The following is a 19,299-nucleotide window of genomic DNA, read 5'->3' on the forward strand; positions in this document are numbered from 1 at the left end:
CGTCATCTGCGCATCTTCCTACTTTGCCGACCATATCGACTTCGTTTCCGTTGTTCGTTGCGCGAGCTTCGATTCGTACGGTAGGCGAATGACAACAGCGCGCATGTTGGCATTGTCGATGTCGGAGCCGCTCAGCGACGGCTTTCCGGCATCATCATACCATCAGCCCTCGCCTCGGTTTCTTCTTGGCCTCGTCCTCCTTCATTCAGCCTCGGACATCGTCATGCTCCGGCATACTCTTACCTCGGGAACGGGTGATCCACGGCCAATTCCCCCACGACTAAATCCCGCTCGTCCAGCCATTCTTCTACAACAAGATCCGGAATGTAAGACAGGTACTGTGGCTTCACACTCAGCTCGAACCAGGGCTTGGAACATATTCGCGATTAAAAGCGCCGAGTCTCTGTAGTCCTTGAATATTAGACCGCCCTGATCAACGCTGGGTACTGCGCTGGAGGTCTCTGCCCGGGATTCTGCGCTGAGGAGAGCTCATCCATGGTGTCCTAGATAATCGAGGGGACTCGGAATACAGACCCTTACCTTCTCGCGATACCCTCCCCATCGTGTCGTCCTTTCGCATAGACGGCAGCACTCGGTCGCCCTCATCCAGCCCTCATCGACGACTCCTTATTCGTACCCGATGCTGGTGATGTGAGTAAACAGTGATCTCGTCCGAATCTCGCGCCCATCCATACTCACTTCAATTCCAATGGAGTCTACACCCTGATGGCTCGACGGAGAACATCAGGGGCGCCCATGAGTGGTGTTTTCTGCAAGCGGCTGACCGACTTGTGCTTTCACCCAAACTGGCTACAAAAGTTGCCGCTGTTTGTCTACGGCTTGCAGTACGCCGTCATCCTGCGGACCAATGACCGCCGCACGTGGCACATTGACAACCAGACCAACGAGACATTCTGGGATATGCTTATCCAGGTCATATACGAGAAGCGCGGCCAGAACGTGTCGATGCATGATATCCATGGGGAAGCGCGAAAGCGACTCAGGGATTCGGGGCATCTACGTCCACACTACTCCAGGTTCATGGCCAAGCTCGAAGAGATGTTTCCTGTCGAGATGTACGACGCGGCCGAGGCCCCAGGGCCTCTTGACCCATACAAGGCCAACTCAACTGACCTTCTCAATGTCGAGAACGTCTTGACTTCTATGGACCATCATGGTCTTCCTATCTACGGCGGCTTGACAGGAGACCACTGGGGTGGATTAACTGGCAAGAACCTCATGAGGTGCCCGGACAAGGACACCATTCATGACTTTCATGAACGCGGTATCCTCATCACTCGCCGCATCGCCGGCAGAGAGTCGAAGAGGCGCACCCGCCTGGGTGACGTTGAAGCAGCCCCCGCTGCTGGAGCGACCCGTGATGTGGGCAGTACGGTGTCCAAAGCAGAGCATGACGCCATGGTGGCCGAGCTTCGGGCGGAATACGATGCTGTGGTGAAGCGCATGCAGGCAGAGCATGACGCCAAGGTGGCCGAGATCGAGCGCCTACAGGCGGAAACGGAGAAGACCAGGGCCGAAATGCAGTCAGAATTCAGGGCCATGGCGCAGTCGCATATGACCATGGAACAGTGCTCCTCGGTGCAATCGAGCCAGACTGCTGCGTTACGCCCGGCGCCTATTGAGATGGAGCCGTTTGATCTCGCGCCCCTTGCGTGGTCTGCCAAGGTCTACCACCCGGTGACGCTGAGCAAGCCAAGCTGTATGCGACTTGAGTCTCGACACCTTGGTAAAGACCTGGTGGGTGTTCGCAAGCATGCACATCGTTCTGGGTGTCTACGTATGGTGTAGTCGCATTATCTGTGTTGGGGGACTTTTGATGTAGACGTACATGGTGTGAGGGGGTTAGTTGAAGTTTGGTCCTTAGGAAGTGATGAGTGAGAATAAGAATAAGGATTCAATTGAGAGTGGATGGATCTATATATGAAGAGAGTGTGATATGTGAGAAAGCACGTGGCAAGATGCCTGACAAGTGCTGATACCATTCCTGTTTCGTGACATTATTGCTGTCCTTATAACTCTTTAATGCGAGCATGTTTGGATGCGTCAAGTAAAGGAATGTACACATAAAACGAGTCTCGATGGGCAGCGAGGTGGTATACTTATAACGGCGGCAAATCATCTGCCGCTCAAATGTCTAATAGAGTTGCATACGATTTCTTCACTAAGCTCGGAGGGCGCGCTCCATTACCGACGATGAGAGTCTATACTTTTTCGTGCACAAGGACCCTCGATTCCATTCACCGCCGATGAAGTGAAGTCGTGGGGGTGGTTGATGTGGGTCCCGCGCCGGTGTTAGTCAGCCCCACCAACGTTGCTGGTCGGGCCCGGTCCCGGATCACGTGTCTGCCTGGATCCAACGACACATTAGCCATTACAAGGTCGACTCACCACTGCCCAGTGTAGGTATCGAGATTGGAGTGCCAAATGAGAAGTGTACGTTTTTGGGGGTGTTTGCAAGTTCAATGCCTCTCATATGATGGGGCCTCACTTGGGTGTGCTGTGGCGAGGTCGAGACGCATCTTCATCTGCATGTTATCAAGGTAGTAGAGTATGGAAGCAGTGAGACCAAACTTGCAGTACAGGCATATTGCTGCCAAAGACGCGAATCGACATTGCGGATCAGTGAAGACATAAAAAGGTTCAGTCGCGCCGGAGAGCACTCCTTCCTTGTCGTAATACGGTGGCCGCTTCGCTGCTCAATGCGAATACGCTGCGGCCTCATTTATATAATAACCAAGGCATCCATATTAGCCACTTTGATATTCGACTTTACAAAGGAAACGAATAATCAGGCACGTGATGGGAAAACCCTGACCCAGCCCCCATAGCCACCAAGCCGGAGTGCTGCCTGCCCACCCTCCTCGCACCTTCCTCAGACGGGCAGTCGGATTTTCCAAGCCCAAGGTAAACTTACTTGGAAAAATATTTCCCTCCCAACTCTTCCTCTTTTCCACCCCACAACCCATCCCTCAATCCATCCCTCAACTTCCACACTTTTTCCTTTACACTTTTCCCTTCCATCTTCATAACGACAATCACCCATCGCCCATCGCCCGTCGCCATGTCGAGACACTCTCGCGGCGACAGTTCCTCTCGAGGATACCGCGGTTCGCAAGAGCCTTCTCTAGGTAAGCTCCGCGTTGATTTTGACCCCAGCAGGCACCCTCCTGTCCGAATCACTAACCCATCGGCCGACTCTGGCAATATCATTCACCATGACGATGGATTTTTTGCTTTTCAGTCTTCTGCAGGAGCTTCCACCGAGGCCATTTCCATCATCGTCCGCGCCGCCCGTGGAAAGCTGGTCCATGGCCTCATCTGGTTCGAAGACCATCCGTCAGAGGGGCCTCCGTCTCAATCGAGAGCTTCATTCGGAGCTCAACCGGGCAAGAACCCCCTTTCGTCGATACCGCTCGATACCATTCAAGGTGAGTATGACCATCAGAGTCCTTCATTCGGCGCCCAACTGGATGAGAACCCCCCTTTGTCGATACCGCTCGATGCCCTCCAAGGTGAGTATGACCGACAGAGTCCTTCATTCGGAGGCCAACCGGGCCAGCTTCCTCGTCCCTTGTCTCGATCGAGAGCGTCATTCGGAGCTCAACCGGGCAAGAACCCCCCTTCGTCGATACCGCTCGATACCAGTCAAGGTGAGTATGACCATCAGAGTCCTTCTTTCGGCGCCCAACTGAGCGGCTCTTCTCTGTCTCGATCGAGAGCTTCCTGCGGCGCCCAACTGGGTGAGAACCCCCCTTTGTCGACACCGCTCGATGCCCTCCAAGGTGAGTATGACCATCAGAGTCCTTCATTCGGCGCCCAACTGAGCGGCTCTTCTCTGTCTCGATCGAGAGCGTCATTCGGAGCTCAATCGGGCAAGAACCCCCTTTCGTCGATACCGCTCGATGCCCTCCAAGGTGAGTATGACCATCAGAGTCCTTCTTTCGGCGCCCAACTAGGCGATTCCAACGGTGAGTATGACCATCAGAGTCCTTCATTCGGCGCCCAACTGGGCGATTCCAACGGTGAGTATGACCATCAGAGTCCTCCTTTCGGCGCCCAACTGGGCGGACCTCTGTCTCAATCGAGAGCTTCCAACGGTAAGTATGACCATCAGAGTCCTTTACTCAGCGCCCAACGGGGCGATTCCAACGGTGAGTATGACCATCAGAGTCCTTCTTTCGGCGCCCAACTGGGCGGGCATCCTCCGTCTCAACAGAGAGCTTCAAACGGTAAGTATGACCATCAGAGTCCTTCTTTCGGCGCCCAACTGGGCGGACATCCTCCGTCTCAACAGAGAGCTTCAAACGGTAAGTATGACCATCAGAGTCCTTCTTTCGGCGCCCAACTGGGCGGACATCCTCCGTCTCAACAGAGAGCTTCAAACGGTAAGTATGACCATCAGAGTCCTTCATTCGGCGCCCAACTGGGCGATTCCAACGGTGAGTATGACCATCAGAGTCCTCCTTTCGGCGCCCAACTGGGCGGACCTCTGTCTCAATCGAGAGCTTCCAACGGTAAGTATGACCATCAGAGTCCTTTACTCAGCGCCCAACGGGGCGATTCCAACGGTGAGTATGACCATCAGAGTCCTTCTTTCGGCGCCCAACTGGGCGGACATCCTTCGTCCCAACAGAGGTCTTCCCATTCTGCTCAACAGAGAGCTTTATTTGGCATCCTCCCGGATGATATGCCTCGGACCCTCCAGGGCGGTGGTTCATCGTCTCGACAGAGACTAACAGATGGCCATCGAGGTAAGTATGATCCTCAGTCTCAACAGAGATGTCGCCAAATCTCCGGCACCGCGTCGATCGCTTCTGTTGCCACATCTTTCGAAAACACACCCTGGAGGCTCGACCGCTGCCAATCGATCGCCCTGTCTCACTTGGATGAGCCTTGGGAGCGAATGCCGCCGCCGCCTCGTCGAGTTCCTTCGCGCAGCTCGCTGGCGTCTGCAGACACGATGCGTCACATTCCCGGCGAATCGACTCTTTGCTCAATCCCGCCTTTGAGCCAACGGGTTTCCGACACTGCGCCGACTCGACGAGCTTCCGACGCCATGTCTTTAGATCAACAGCTTCCCTCGCCAGAACGCCGAGTTCGAAACAAGCCCTTGAGTCGACAAATTCACACTTCGCCAGAACGACAGGCTCGAAACAACGCGCCCTCGAACGAACAGGTCTCTCCTGCGACAGCGCTGCCTCCCGCGAACGCTTCGATCCCCCGGGACCCTCGACTCCCATGTGTCGAACGCGACAACTCCGCAATCGACCGCAAGCCTCTTCAGGCCAATAGCCTGATCAAGAGAACGAAGCCATCGCCACATCGGACCCCTCGAGCCATCGTCCCTTGTAAGAGAAGCGAGCGCCCCTCAAGCTCGATCGACAGCTCAGTTTCCTCGAGATGCGGCATGTCTCCCAAGGCACGTGGGAAAGAGCTTCTGCGACAGGCGCGACTCCATCTCAGCGCACACCCGCCAATTCAGGGCTCTGTCATCGGCTCGATCCACAGCACCGAAAGCGACGAGTCCGAGTTCAAGCTCGTTGAACGTGATGGGGAGTTTACCGTGGAGTTCAAGGCTCAACAGCTTCGGCCCGCCACGGACATGCCTACATACCGTTGCTGCAACTGCGACGAAAAGGGCCACGCTGTCATTGACTGTGTCATACCCCAAGCAGATGGCTACGTTTGGGGATGCGTTTGGTGCAACTCGAGGACTCACAACTGGGACGATTGCCAGGCGCCCGACAAACCCAAGGCCCCCGAAGCTATCCTCTACATGCTCGTCGTTCGCCGCGGTCGCAAGCCTCCGATTGTCACAACAGTGTCCTGGTACAACCTTTTCATGGACTCCTACAAGGGTTTCAAGCTTCAGGTGCGCAATCGTGGGGAGCACGTCTCTGCCAAAGAGTGCCTCGTGGACATGGCCCTGGCAGCAGGGTTTCCTCTGACGCAGGCGCGATCCATGTGGATGCGCATCAACGACCCCGATCCGCTGATCAAGTACGACTATCACAAGATGGGTACCTCTTCATTGCCCGTCGATCCCGCCACCAAGGACATTGACACTCTTGTCAGGGGCCACTGGCTTCAGTGGGAGTACTTTGGTGGGCATGTCGCCTTTTGGGCCCAGTACGGCATGTTTGTTGGCGGGGACAAGAAGACGAACCCGCAGGCTATATCGGAGAATATGGCAGTGTTTCACTTTGGGGAGCGTCCTGCGTGATGATGAGGCCGAGGAGGATGAGGCCTGGGAGGATTTGAAAGGCATCGCCGGGTTGGATTGAGAGGCTCAGCCGGGGAGGACTTGCAAGGCTCAGCCGGGTTGGATTGAAAGGCATCGCCGGGTTGGATTGAGAGGCTCAGCCGTGTTGGATTGAGAGGCATCGCCGGGGGAGGACTTGAAAGGCATCGCCGGGTTGGATTGAGAGGCTCAGCCAGGGAGGACTTGCAAGGCTCAGCCGGGTTGGATTGAAAGGCATCGCCGGGGGAGGACTTGAAAGGCATCGCCGGGTTGGATTGAAAGGCTCAGCCGTGTTGGATTGAGAGGCATCGCCGGGTTGGAGTGACAGGCCAGAATTGGGTTCGTGACGCCGACGGGTTTACAATAGTCGCAATTGATGTTGTTTACTGGCACCTTATTGTTCCTATTCGATGTGATGACTGGAATGCAATAGCTGTGATGTCTAAACCTTGGGAGACCGACATCGCTCCCACAAGGTGTTTGGGTGAGTACGATGGCATCGAGATGCGAGTGGTTTGAGGCGGGTGTTTCCCGCCATCGCATTCGACACACAATACTTGGAGAAGATTGACATGTGCATAGAGAGGTTGATAACTTGAGCGCCGACGTGCCTTTGAGGTTTGGACTTGGCCATTTGTTGATTACGGGGTTGGGGGTGGTTCTGCCACGAATGCGTCATGTTCGCCACGGTCGCGTTTAACACACAGCACTCGAGGGGTCCGCCAACTTCGTTTCCGAGGTAGTCGCCCGAGGGCCAATGTGCTTTCCGTCTGGCTACTTGCGTCGAGTTGAGTGTGATGTGCTGAGGGCGAGGTTGGGCGATGGCTTAGATGGGGGATGATGTAGAAGAGTCGCATTCGGCACACAACAGGCATTTGTCATTACAGGTCTAGACGAATAACTCAAAGAGCAGTACTCTATAAGTTTGGCAGCTTGACAGGAAGTACATCGAGGTCGTTGCGTTGAGGGTGAATGCCTTTGCCAGAGCCCCATATGACACACAACACTCGGGTGGGATTGATGACTTTGGATCTCGACGATCAACTCAAGGACGAGCATGCCATGGATTCGGCGGCTTAATGATAAGGCGACTTTGGTGGGAAGGGTTGCGTTGAGAACGAGGTCGGACACAGGGGGTTTCTACAGTCGCGTTTTGCACACAACACTCGAGAGACATTCCTAACTTTAAAATAGATGGACAACTTGATGACGTATATGCCTCTGCATTGATCTTGGCAAGGAGGTATGTGGAAGCGTCGTTTTGAGCGAGCTTGGAATTGGTTTGGACGAGGGCATCTTCACTGCGGATTTGAGGTTGGATGCTTGACTCAATGACCAATATACCATGGGTTCATGGTAATTGAAGGGAGGGAGGAAGTCTACGAGCGATATGAACGAGGACATCTTGGCCTTGGTCGCGTTCGGTTTACAATAAACAATGCAATTGACACACGATGTTGCTGCAAGATTGGTAACCAGCTCGCCGTGACCCCGTCTTGCTACATAGTGGCGCACCTCATAACCCTGACATCATCAGTTGGGCGATTGGTTTAGTGGTATAATGACCGCTTAGCATGCGGTAGGTCCTGGGTTCGATTCCCAGATCGTCCAAGTTTTTTTTGTCTCCTGCACCTTTTTGCTCCAGCCAACGAAGAAATTGACAAGAATTGCCCTGCGTAAGTTCAACACCTTCTCAGATGCCCCAAAGCTAAAGCACGCTCGAGTCGTGATCTGTTAATGAGCCATGCAATACACCAACGGGTTAGCATTCCCAGCATCGCCCCCGGCTTTTCATCACGAAAACAGCTTCAACACCGCATCTAAAGTTGTGAACACTCCTTTATTGATACTGGAGTTCATAATAACACAGAGACGGACCCATCCCGCCCGTCCGACCAACGCCTAAGCCATGTCATTGCAATCGTGAGAGATGTAGCAAGTTTTCCCAAACGCCAGATACCCCGGTGTCCGCCATAAAATGTACATTCCAATCACGCCTCCTTGGCCACTTCGCTTGAACCTTGCGCAGTCGAGGGTGCAGCAACCTCCTCACCGGCAGCAGTAGCTCTAAGGTGGGATGGGTGTGCAGGCTCGCTGGGGTTGCCTGGAACACTGGTTGCAGGCAGCAGATCCGTCAATTGTTTCTCTGCACAGCGTGGTTAGTACATGGCGTGCTGGGATCTCTCTCTCGAAGCTTACCCAAATCTCGTATGCGGTGACGGAGCATCTGATTCTCCCTGACCAGCATCTGAGTCTCGGCCTGGTAAAAGGCACTTTCGTCTCGACCTCCGAGGGTATACTGTTCGCCGCTGTCGCCGCTTATAGATGTCGAGCGCAGTCTGGGAGAGGCGCCGCGACTCGGGGTTCGAGAGCGGCGCTGGATGTCTGCTCTCGCCATATCAAAGGAGCTTCGTGGGTGGGGCGCAACCGGGGATCGCGAGAACGAGCCCGAGGAAGGCAGCGGCGCGAAGCCAGAGGGCGGCTGCGAAATGGGGGTTCCTTGGTTGGATCTCTCAGAAGCGATAGCAGAGTCCTCGACGGCGGAAGAGCTCTGTCCCTGGCCAGCTTGGAGTTGCTGGAGCTGCAACTGCTGCTGGCGGATCATCTGGAGGAGGCGGTTCTATATGCTGTGTCAGCGTGTGCATTGTGTCCGAATTCGACCCAAACGTACGACTTGAGCTTCCTGTTCGGCTTCAAGCTCCTGGTGGAGCTCTCCCAGGCTGGGTGCCCGATTGTGGTGGGGATCACCACCGGGAACCATCATGGGAGAGGTTGTCATGAGCTGCGGACTAGCGGTAGTCGCACCAGTCTGCCCATGTTGGTTATCTGCGACCATTTCACCCGGGCCGGGAAGAGAGGGATCGTTAAGCTGCAGGTTCATCAGAACCGTGGACATTCTTCGGCCAGCATTGGGTGACTGTCGACTTCGAGATACGGAACCGCTGGAGGAGCCTGATTCAATTAGCGAGGGTTCTCCGATGCATTCGGGAGTACGTACGTCGAGACGGTTCGTTTTGAAGGCTAGCGTTCAGCGTAGCTGCAGCCTGCAGAGAGGTTGACTGCCGTCGCGGCGAGCCAGCGGGGGACTCTCCACGGGGAGCTGGACCGCCGGCCGCAGGAGGGAGAGGAGCTTCGCCGTTGGTGGATGACATTCTGGATCGGATGGGCAGAGATGGAGGAGATGAAGGAAGAGAGTTCAGGTCCGGTGCCATGTCATTTGTGAAGGACTATCTTGATAAATCGAGTGGCTGATGCAGTGCCAGGCAGTTGAAGCGAGGGATCGTCGTCGCGATGGTCGTAGCAACCTATGCGGTGACAGGCGGGAAGGTGGGGTGAAAGTGCGTCAGAAGTGGCGCATGAGGTACCCAGTGTGAGGTAATCCCGGGGAGTGCCAGCTGGAAGAGGTTGAGAAACACAGGAGCTTGGAGGATTCAGAGGATAACAAAAGGCGTCAAAGGCCGAACGCATTCATTGGTGGCATGCTTTTAGGATGTCTGGTGACTGACGATTCCTGAGTCTTGAGTTCCTTATTTTTGCAGGTCACGAGTGATATCGGTCGACCAACGAACCGCAGCAACAGATGCTTCCAAGTTGAGGGGCAGCTCACCAAGGTATCTTCCAGGCTGACTTAGGTTCCTTACCTAAGGCGGCAGGGTGACGTCTTGCTCCAATCAGAGGGCCTGAGGTACCTGGCGACGGGGACCTTCTTCGACTGCAAATTCTTAGTCATCATAACCTGACGATGGCACCACATTCATCATGATCCATCATCCGGGATAGACCGTGACTACAGCAGGCCATGGTCCTATTGACAACCGTCTTCACAGGCTGAATGCCACCTCCATCAGCGATCTGACTCTTGCCAGCTGAATCTGAGCCTTGCCCCGGTTCCCTCATCACGAGCAAACCACCTTTGACTCCGAGATCACGGGCCTTGAAATCGTCTATACCTACCTCTTCAACGGCGCCTTGACCTGGCAAGCCACGGCTGCCGTTCGCGTACGTTTCCCACCTGAAGGGACCTCCAGAATCAGATACTCAAGCCGGACGGCGCGCTGTCACCGAAGAGTCTTGCGAGCGGGCTCCCGTTGTTTATCTTCCGGTGTCTATTCTCGTCGGGGTCCGTTCTAGCTGGAGCACACAGGTCTCAGGTGAGGACCATGCGCAAGCGGCAAGCCGCCGCCTGGGTGAGGTGATGCGCAACGGGGCCTAAGCTTTCTATTCTGGACATGTCGCCGCTAGATCTCCCGCCAACGCCGCCGGGCTGGGCAACCGTCGCAGCGACCGCTCCCGATTATGGCGCCGCCATGGTCTTGTTCACCACCGCAAGTGCAGTGCGTGGCAGAGCTGTTGGCCTCTGAATTCCAGCCCCGAGAAACCGGCCAGCGGGTGGTGGCGTCGATGCCCCCAAAGTCTATGTCGCCATGCCGGAGCTAGAATGGCGTAACACATGCCTCGCTGGCAATCGGTCTCGCTTCTGACGATTCGGCTTCACCAAAGCTGCCAGACACAATCCGAGAAACACCTTCGTGCTGACTGCCGTCTCTGCAAACAAAGAAACGCCACTGGGGATGTGACCGTTTGGTGGACCGTGTGACGAATCAGCTAACCTCCCGGGCTAGGTACCGTAGTTCACCGTTACAGCTATCAGATTTGTCTGACTTTGAGACATACGGACACATCGCCATGGCACCTTTACGAGTTGACGTATCGCTGGAATGTGGCCAGCGAGCCCACCAACTTGGTTCCCGTGCTGCCCAGATTCAAGACCTTGAGACTACAGACGTAGCTTGCAAACCCCTCGGCCGTGTCGAAGAAGCACGTACAACTGCGCGCCCATGGCAGGAGCTGACGCACGTGGTGAACCCTGGACCGCTGGGAGCCTCAATATCGAGTTGGCACGCAGCCATTGCCTTGGGACGTTACGAGGCCTTGGAGCGTGATGCCAGTTTTCGACGCTTGCAGGCATTCGCAAGACTAAGGCGGTTGAATCACAGTTGCATTCATGATGTGCAGTAGCCTGGCTCAAGCGCAGCCCGGCCAAAGTTGCAAGACCTTCAAGTACCTTGTTGAAAGATTCAAGACCTCGATGCCAAAACTACGAAAGACATAATCAACGTGGCGATGTGGTTCCGCTCTCTGCATCGATTCTCTTATCTCGAATCTCTGAATCACGACCTACGTACGTAGGGATTGACAGTCTGACCACGACAACGTTGAAGCCGTCAAAGTCAAATTCCAACGCCCATACCGAGCAGCCATCGCCACAAGCAAGCCGGCGCGTCGATCGGATGAGCCCGGATGCTGCTGCAGTAGCTCGTTGCCCGTGGGTGCCTTACGGACTTTGTAGAGAGGTTCTTGGAGCCGTAGCCTTGCGGACAGGGGCATGCCTGCTTTGAGCACACGAAAGAACCCGGCTCGCTGGTTGGTTTTCCGGCGACCAGGGGCTTAGACCCAGTCGAGCCCCGAGGGTTATGGATAACTGGGATAAATGGGAAGACGCTACTGCAGGAACAACGCGATTCCAAGAACACCATCGCATCAGGTCTTTCGTGTGCGATCTCTAGGGCAGGGCTGGAAGTTTCTTCTCCATGGTTTGTATGGCGTTTGGCAACGAGATTTATGTTGCCGACGCTGCCTTATCGGCATTTGGAGCTGACTGTTTGGTCCGAGACAGCAATTCACAAACAGGGCGAAAAACAGGGTTAAAACTTGTAAATGACTGTCGGCCATGGGGCCAGCCCTGGACAACACAGATCGGGGCCCCATCCGGTAGAGCCTGCGTGCATGGCCGACGGCCTCGTTATCAACAGGGTCGGTTCGATATTGAACGAGCCGAAGAGCCTCTTCCGAACACCTCTCCATCATCAAATAATTGTGGGATAATTTGGCTGTGAGAACAGATCTCGCTCACACCACGGGTTCTGCGGAATCGTTTCCGGGGAAAAGTTCAGAGTCGCATTAGCTCGCAAAATGCACCTAGAGATGCACCGTGGGACACTCTGGGCACCGTTGCTTGGGATATGATGCTGTGTATTTGCACGAGCGCCGCGTTTTTTCGTCCCGCAAAGGGTTGGATGGCATCTGCAGTGGCCGAGCGGTTCGCAAACATCAGCCGATGCAGAGACAGCCCACGTTGGGGGGCGGTAGGATGGGATGCTCTCGGCAGGATTGGGAATCATGGAGTCGCAAGTCGCACGATCTGCTCTCGCCACGCGTCTGTTTCAATACACTTGGTCGTGGGACGTCGATTGCTGACATCAACCTTCCATGGAGTATCACCACTCGTTAGCCCTTCCAAGTGGCGATGGTGGCTTGCGAGAGTGTTTCGCAAGATGTCAAGAGTCGACGCCATGGATCGCACCAGAGGGCAAGGAAGGCTAACGTGATTCTAGACGCCGATGTAGTAGACCGTGGGGGGGATATTCACAGAACACGGGGAAGGACAGGGCCGACGAACAACCGACGGGGGTGTTGAGATGCAAGGACTTTGGGTTGGTTGATCCGCTTCGTCGCGCCTCCAATCTTGGCCAAGAGGCTGGGTACTTCAAGTTTGAAGCTGCGGGTACTGGCGACTTGGCAAGACGACGAGAGGCTTGCCATCAAGGGGCGTTATGGGGCTGTAGCAGGAGATGCACATCTTCACAAGGTTTGCAGAGGACCGACGATGTTATACGGGAATGCCAGGGTCTGCAGTGCTGGACAGTTCTCCAGAATGCAGTTGTGCACCCCCGCCGGCGCCTACGACGAACCCTGCCGCGAGAAACCAACATGACCTCAGGCTTGGGACGGGGAGCGGCAAACCAGGGAAGCGCGGTATGAACAAGCGACCTCAGGCAATAGTCGGAAGCCAAGGTTTCGAGAGCTCGGAGAAATGAGAAATGGCGGTGCTAGAAGGGAAGAGGGCTTTGCGCAGGGACCCAAAGCTCCCAAGCCATCATCTGTGCAGAGTGGTTCTCGTGGTTCTAGGTGGTCGATAAAAAAGGATCGAAGGAAGCGGGAGGGGAGCTCCAACACGTCGGTGGCAGAGGCTGTGCCGTGTTGGTGGTGATGAACATGGTGTGACTCGTCAGTCGTCATTCATGACTGATGAAGCGCGGAGTTAGATGGGATGTCGGTTCTTTATTGCAGATTTTTCCTTTCTTGTTTCCTCTTGAGCTCATTTCATATATTTGCTTTTCCAAACATTCGAGGTGTGGTTCGCTCTGGGTGGGGAAAACATTTCCGTTCCAGGATGTCTGCTTCGGTGCGGTTGGTCGATGAGTGGGCTTGCCAGCTTTGGCAATTGGGAGAGAGGAAAGGATCTATGCCACTTTAGCAATGGAACGTCGTTATTTGCCCCTGCAGGAAAGGCCAGAGCTGCCCGCCCCGTCGGAATTTGGACAAAACTCGTAATGATGATTCGTTGGAGCGGGTAGGGGTGGCGTATTGGCGTGTTTCCTTTTCTCGCGGTACGTACCGGAAGGAAGCAAGTGTTCTCAAAACATCCCCAGACGACGAGGGAGCATGGGACACCGGTCCTTCAGCGTCTGTTCGTCTGTTCGTCTTTTCTTCTGGCGTGTCTCAAGGGTGACCTAGCTTTCGAATTGTGAATTTGGCATGGGAGACCTGTACTCCGTACACGACTGTACATGGCAACAAGAGACGAAGCATTTCTTGTTTTTGTTTGGGTGTGGTTGCACGGATGATGATGAACACCTCTCGTGGGCAACCGCAGTCGTGTAGCAATGGAACGCTTCAGCTCAATGTTGCTCTTCTTCGGTACGTTTTGTATACGAAGTAGAGCCAAGGTACTCCGCAAAGTGGTTGCAAGGTGGTTGAGAGCATCGCGCCCTGCGTCTTATCGAGGGTACGTACCTCCGAAGCCCAATCTCAGAGGGATCACCAAAAGACAGGACACCGGTGTCGTATCGTCATTTCGTGGGTGCTGGCGCTGCCGACCGGCGAAAACCGACCCAGGCCTCGCCCTCACTGTCAAGGTGTCACTTTGAGATTGTCAGTTGGTCGCGCCTCTTTCGGTTGAGGCTTTCATTTGCCGTCCGGCCCCAAACCTGAGATTTCTCTGGTAGTATCGACCAGGGGTCGCGAACGCGGCGGGCACACGACCCGAAGATGGATTCGGGCATCAGGGGATCCCAAAGGAGAAGAGGCCATCTCAGCTGCAACTTCCCAGGTTGTAAATAGTCCAGGGCTCTCTCTCGCCAAGCGTGTCATGGGTGCCGGTCCGGATGCAAAGAGTGACTCGCCCAATGTGTAGTATGCGTAGACCTGCACAGGCTCTCAGCACTGTTGCTCGCTTGCTCTTGTTGCCAGCTAATTGTCAATTTGAAAAGTTTTCACTTCCTTTTCCCCCTCCTCAGGCTCAGCTTCGTTGATCCCGGAGTGCCCCTGTCCGAGAGTGCCGAACATGGCGATGGTGTGCCGCTGAATCCATCCCTCTGCTCATTGCCGGGTTACTGTTCAGGTGCAGAGTGAGTATCCGTACTTTGTATCCGTAAGGTAGTTCAAACCCGCGCAGCAGCCTGTGACTACAGAGCGTCTGAGGCCCCAAAGTCTATACTGATGACTGCTTCCGCTGTGCAGGGCTCGCTACATGGGATGGGACGGGGCTGAATGATTGGACGTATTGCCGGGGGCCCGCGAAGCAAGGGGTCACCAAGGAAGAAAGGGTATCTGTAAGGATTAGCCACCCGTAGCCTGTTCACAGTAAGGATGGGCAAGGTTCAAGGAAGATTTGGTGGAGGCTGTTGACGGGGTCCAGCGCTCCCTAAGCTCCGGCTATCAGCTTGCCAGCCTGCGGATAGACGTGGGATGCTGAGGTGGGACGGCGGACGCGCTGTCTTCTCGGCGTCTCTCCCTCCCCTCGTCATTGGGAGCCAAAGCGGATGGGCAGAGAGGCGTGGTAGGCACTCAAGCACTGAAGGTCAGCGTGTTGAGGCTAGGTGAGGTGAAGGCGGGAGGATAGATAATCCAAAATACCTAGGTACCTTACGGATACCTCTAGGTAAGAAACCTGAGGAAATCATCCGGAGTACGTATCTTGCAGACCACGGCCAAGCCCCGGCAAGGTATGGTAAGAAAGGTGTGCAGCGGGTGCGCTTGCGCCTGTGATGCCTGTGCCTGAGCAGGTGCGCCTGTGCTGGGCTAGCAGCTCCCCTAACGGCAAAGTAAAATCCACCTACCTGGCCTAGTGGCCGAGCTCACACTTAGAGCCTAGAAGTACCTACCCACCTGCCTTGCTAGGTACCTCACCTTGGGTGTACCCACGCTGCACCGCACATCCGTGGTCAATGTCCCCCTCCCCCATTGTTGTTATTGTTGTTATTATTATCACCAAATGCCCTCCCATTTCCTGCTTCTCGCGAGTGCTGCCTCGTTTTATTTTCTCTTCTGTTCCCCATCTGCCATTCTGACCCTGCCCCCCCTTTGGTGCAGCTGGCCCGGTTAGGCAGGCCCTCTCAGAGTCCAACTTTGCACTTCGTACCCACCACCAACTTCTCAACCAACCACCAACACAGTTCTGTGAATTGCTTCTTTCTGTCGACACCAAAAGAGTACAAGCCAGCCTCCATCTTTCAGCCTCCAGCCGCCGTCGTCTACCCATATAGTACGGTCTTACACACACGCAAACCCCGTTCAGATCGGACTCGCCGCCACGCAGGAAAACGAGATATCACACACCAATTTCTCGCTCGTCTCTTTGGTCTCCCCTCACAACATCCTTCTCATCAGACCTTCATCGTTTCCAAACCCACCCCCGACGGACTGTTGCCGGGGTTCAAAAAGCCTGGGTCCCAAAGGTTCCACTTCAAAACCCTGCCAACATCAATTGTTTCTTATGCCTACCGAGCTCTACCACTCACACTGCCAAATCCACCCATCGTCTTCTGTTATGCCCATGCGCATCCTCGCCTTCCACTCCAGCTGTCTTATACTCACGTCACCGCCCGCGCTCTCACCACGGGGGCCGCCACTCTCACAAACACCCGTCTAAACTTCTCTCGACAACCGTCTGGCTAGGTACATTTCTCACAAACCCCGCCATGGCCGATGTCGAGCCAAGCAGCCCTAGTGCTGCCAACTTTGCGGAAACGCTGCAGTACCGCGCGACACAGTCCCGCAGAGCACGACCACCCGCCGTTGAACCCGCCGCCGCAGCAGATTCCTCGAAACGCGTTCCTTTGCGCTCCGAAAATAGGCTGAGCAGACGCGATTCGAGACTGGGACTGAGGAACATCTTTGGCAGGGCAAAGGTTGCCCGCGAAATCGATCCCTCGGCCTCGTATTTCGACACGGGTCGTCCCAACAGCATCCGCGCCTCGCTGGCCGAAATCAGCAACTGGCCGTATATGCGATCCGAACTCGCCATATCCGGAACAAACTCATCACGACCGACATCCGTCGCAACCAACAATGTGCCGTTCAACGACGCTTCCCTCCAAAGACGGCCCACCACTACCGAAAGGACCAAGCCACAAAACGCCCCCGCGAGGTCATCTCGCGGCAACCTCGCGACTTGGGATCCCCCACCACTGTTCCAGGCATACCCCCAAGCCATCAAACACGCCCAGCTTCCCACGGCCACGACGTCTGCCGATGTCATCCTCCGCCTGACGGACCGCAAGGGCAGCGTCAGCATCCGAGAGGACCTGGCCCACCTCGCCCTTACCCCGGAGCTTGCTGAGGAGCAGCTCGTCGACAGAGCAGTCGAGAAACGGAGGAAGCACCTACGAACGCTGTCCACCGTCAGGCTCGAATGGACCTCCAAGATTTACGTCCTCTGCACATCCGGATACCTGCTGCAGTACAATGGCGACGGCAACTTTGATCGTCTGCCGGAAAAGGTGCTGCACCTCAGCAAGGACTCGGCCGCGTTTGTCAGCGATGCGATCCCCGGCAAGCACTGGGTCCTCCAAGTATCTTCGGCCATGGAGTCGAATGGTGTCTCTTCGGCCGATTCGCGTGGGTTGCTGTCCCGCCTGCCTTTCCGCGCCGCCGACAAGCGACACGCCTCCAACTTCCTCATGGTCTTTGAGAGCGCCGAAGAGATGGAATCCTGGATCGCGATCCTGCGCCGGGAAATCGAGTCGCTCGGCGGAAAGAAGACCCTGTCAGAGACCGGAAGGCCCAAGGCGGATCCCAAAATCGTGCAGCTTCGCGGGCAGCCGAGTCAGAGGACACTTGTCGTACGCGATCCGGATAGGTTCTCGCGAGCGCTGCCTCCAGACTTCTCTCTGCAGTTGGAGCAGGCCAGACTTCACGAGGACGACCGCCGCCAGTCCATTATTGACGCTGAGATGACGCGCGACCCCTCCATCGACGACATCTCTACCACCAACAGTATCATTTCTCACGACGGCCGGCAGCTCGAGAGCCTGCGAGACAGCACCAACCGGCTTTCGTACATTTCTTCTGGCCAACGTACCTTTCTTACCTCGGCCGGCTCGTCGCCCGCATGCTCCCCCGTGCGCGACAGCTTCGCCAGCAGCCACCTAGACGACCTCCCTCCGGCAGAGCATGATTTGCCTGCCGCGAGACCCAGACCCAACGCAGCAGCCATCCTCGACCGTAGACAGTCCCTGCAGACGTCGGGCTACCTGGAGCTGCGCGGCTCTCCCATGTCGCGACCTCAGTCCACTTACACCGAGGCCGACTTTGCGCATGTGGCCGCAAACTTTAGCGTTCCCATGAGCAGGCGCTACAGCGCCGTAAAGAGCCCCTCGTCCAGCCCCGAGCAGACGAGGAGCAACCGCGACTCCATCTCTCGGATCGCCCGCAAGCCCCCGCCAACGGCACTCGCCATGGCCCGCCCGTTGTCGATCGTGGCGGATCAGCCGTCACCGGCGTCCCCGGCGCAGGCCCCGGAACACTCGCAGGTGTGCGAAGAGGAACGGGAGCGCCCGACTCTGAGCCGCGACAGCATGACTGGGTTCCCTCCTCGGCAAACAAGCCTTTGCCCCAAGGAGCAGGCTGTCACGGTCACCATCCGCACCAGCCCGCGAAAGTATGCCAGCTCGCCGTCTCTAAACCAGCTGGAAGGCTCGCCTCTTTCGCCGGGACTACGTACCTTTATCCTTCCGTCAAAGACGCCGTCTCCGGCCTCATCGAGCGGAGCCTCCCACACGTCTCCTCGCCCGCAATCGTCGTTTGTGTTCCAGTCTCCCGCTCAGAGGGCCACGCAGAGACTCAGCGCACACTCCGTCATGAGCTACTCGCCCCGGAGCGAGGACGTCGCCACTGGGCTCCCGATGCTCCCTGAGTCGCCCTCTGTGTCGCCTAGAACCATGCCCCGGGCTCCGACAACACCTCCTACCCCGTCGAGCAAGCAGCTCCGAGTCGACCACTCCAAGGTCATCTTGGGAAGACGAAGCATGCCTCAGCTCGTTGAAGGACCTCCGCCGGCACCGCCACCAAGCTGCGCGCTGCCACCGATCCCGCAAAAGGCACGCTCACATTCCAAAGCGTGACCTACCTGTCATTCACCTTGATTCGATTCATGTGACCACCTATTTTTCCTTATCTTTTCAGGCCACGGCCTATAAAAGCCGCCCACGGTGGCGCGGGTGTTACATCTCCTATGTCTCTTGATTATTTTTTGTTGTTTGCGTCATACCCTTTGCTGCGCAAATCGGCGTTTTTGGAAAAAAAGGCGCCCTCTCCATGATATGCCATCTGGACGGCATTCGGAGTGTTTTTCAACGGTGAACGTGCCTCTCACGGCTGATTTTGGATGACAAGGGAGAAGGCGATAGATTTCCCTGCGAGGGGCTCGATGACGCAGTGTATGACTTGTAGCAGTAGACTATGCCTCTGAGGCAATACAATATAAAGAGATATCTGATGAACCAAGAAGACTGCAATGAGTGTGAGACGATCTGGAGTGCGTGTGTTGTTGCCAAAACGCTGTGAGGCTGAGGCAACGGTTGCGAGACCAAAAGGGGCTTAGCGCCATCTGCCCCACACCAACTCCGGTGGCGCACCACGAAAATCAATCAACATCAAAATTCCTCCAGTTCTGGACCCCACCACCGATTTGA

The 19,299-nt window shown here is 55.8% G+C and overlaps 5 protein-coding genes and 1 non-coding gene across 6 annotated transcripts; 4 read left to right on the top strand and 2 right to left on the bottom strand.

Moving 5' to 3' along the window:
• Window positions 1–756: 756 nt before the first annotated feature.
• On the top strand, window positions 757–1,838 carry BDP55DRAFT_730239 (uncharacterized protein; the record flags this gene model as incomplete). The annotated part of the gene is made up of 2 exons (XM_060579667.1): window positions 757–1,720; window positions 1,810–1,838. 2 exons carry the CDS (start codon window positions 757–759, stop codon window positions 1,836–1,838), a joined length of 993 nt encoding a protein of 330 aa, XP_060427754.1.
• Window positions 1,839–2,899: 1,061 nt separating this feature from the next.
• On the bottom strand, window positions 2,900–3,880 carry BDP55DRAFT_669126 (uncharacterized protein; the record flags this gene model as incomplete). Its single annotated transcript, XM_060575274.1, has 1 exon — window positions 2,900–3,880. A coding segment is annotated over one exon (545 nt), but the record flags the coding sequence as incomplete, so codon positions are not given.
• Window positions 3,881–4,219: 339 nt separating this feature from the next.
• BDP55DRAFT_669129 (uncharacterized protein) lies at window positions 4,220–6,364 on the top strand. The gene is made up of 2 exons (XM_060575275.1): window positions 4,220–4,373; window positions 4,399–6,364. Exon 2 carries the CDS (start codon window positions 4,709–4,711, stop codon window positions 6,242–6,244), a length of 1,536 nt encoding a protein of 511 aa, XP_060427756.1. The 5' UTR covers window positions 4,220–4,373; window positions 4,399–4,708; the 3' UTR covers window positions 6,245–6,364.
• A 1,437-nt stretch (window positions 6,365–7,801) lies between these two features.
• Window positions 7,802–7,873, top strand: BDP55DRAFT_t214. The gene has a single exon. It is a non-coding gene; the product is annotated as a tRNA-Ala (tRNA).
• A 17-nt stretch (window positions 7,874–7,890) lies between these two features.
• On the bottom strand, window positions 7,891–9,828 carry BDP55DRAFT_669133 (uncharacterized protein). The gene is made up of 4 exons (XM_060575276.1): window positions 9,261–9,828; window positions 8,934–9,214; window positions 8,462–8,882; window positions 7,891–8,408 (listed from the first exon to the last, which is right to left on the bottom strand). The coding sequence occupies exons 1-4, from the start codon at window positions 9,472–9,474 to the stop codon at window positions 8,254–8,256; spliced, it is 1,071 nt and encodes a 356-aa protein (XP_060427757.1). The 5' UTR covers window positions 9,475–9,828; the 3' UTR covers window positions 7,891–8,253.
• A 6,477-nt stretch (window positions 9,829–16,305) lies between these two features.
• BDP55DRAFT_555621 (peptidase family M20/M25/M40 protein) lies at window positions 16,306–18,729 on the top strand (the record flags this gene model as incomplete). The annotated part of the gene is made up of 1 exon (XM_060569508.1): window positions 16,306–18,729. One exon carries the CDS (start codon window positions 16,306–16,308, stop codon window positions 18,727–18,729), a length of 2,424 nt encoding a protein of 807 aa, XP_060427758.1.
• Window positions 18,730–19,299: the final 570 nt, after the last annotated feature.

Source organism: Colletotrichum godetiae, assembly GCF_030913485.1.
Source record: "Colletotrichum godetiae strain CBS 193.32 chromosome Unknown BDP55scaffold_29, whole genome shotgun sequence".
Lineage (NCBI taxonomy): Eukaryota > Fungi > Ascomycota > Sordariomycetes > Glomerellales > Glomerellaceae > Colletotrichum > Colletotrichum godetiae.

What these genes read in the sequence shown, in the direction of transcription:
- BDP55DRAFT_669129 (XM_060575275.1), top strand. Translation starts at nt 4,709, where the DNA reads ATGCCTCGGACCCTCCAGGGCGGTGGTTCATCGTCTCGACAGAGACTA.
- BDP55DRAFT_669133 (XM_060575276.1), bottom strand. Translation starts at nt 9,474, where the DNA reads ATGGCACCGGACCTGAACTCTCTTCCTTCATCTCCTCCATCTCTGCCC. An exon ending in TCAAAACGAACCGTCTCGAC is followed by an intron (nt 9,215 to 9,260) that starts GTACGTACTCCC and finishes TAATTGAATCAG; the next exon opens with GCTCCTCCAGCGGTTCCGTA. An exon ending in TCACCGCATACGAGATTTGG is followed by an intron (nt 8,409 to 8,461) that starts GTAAGCTTCGAG and finishes CACGCTGTGCAG; the next exon opens with AGAAACAATTGACGGATCTG.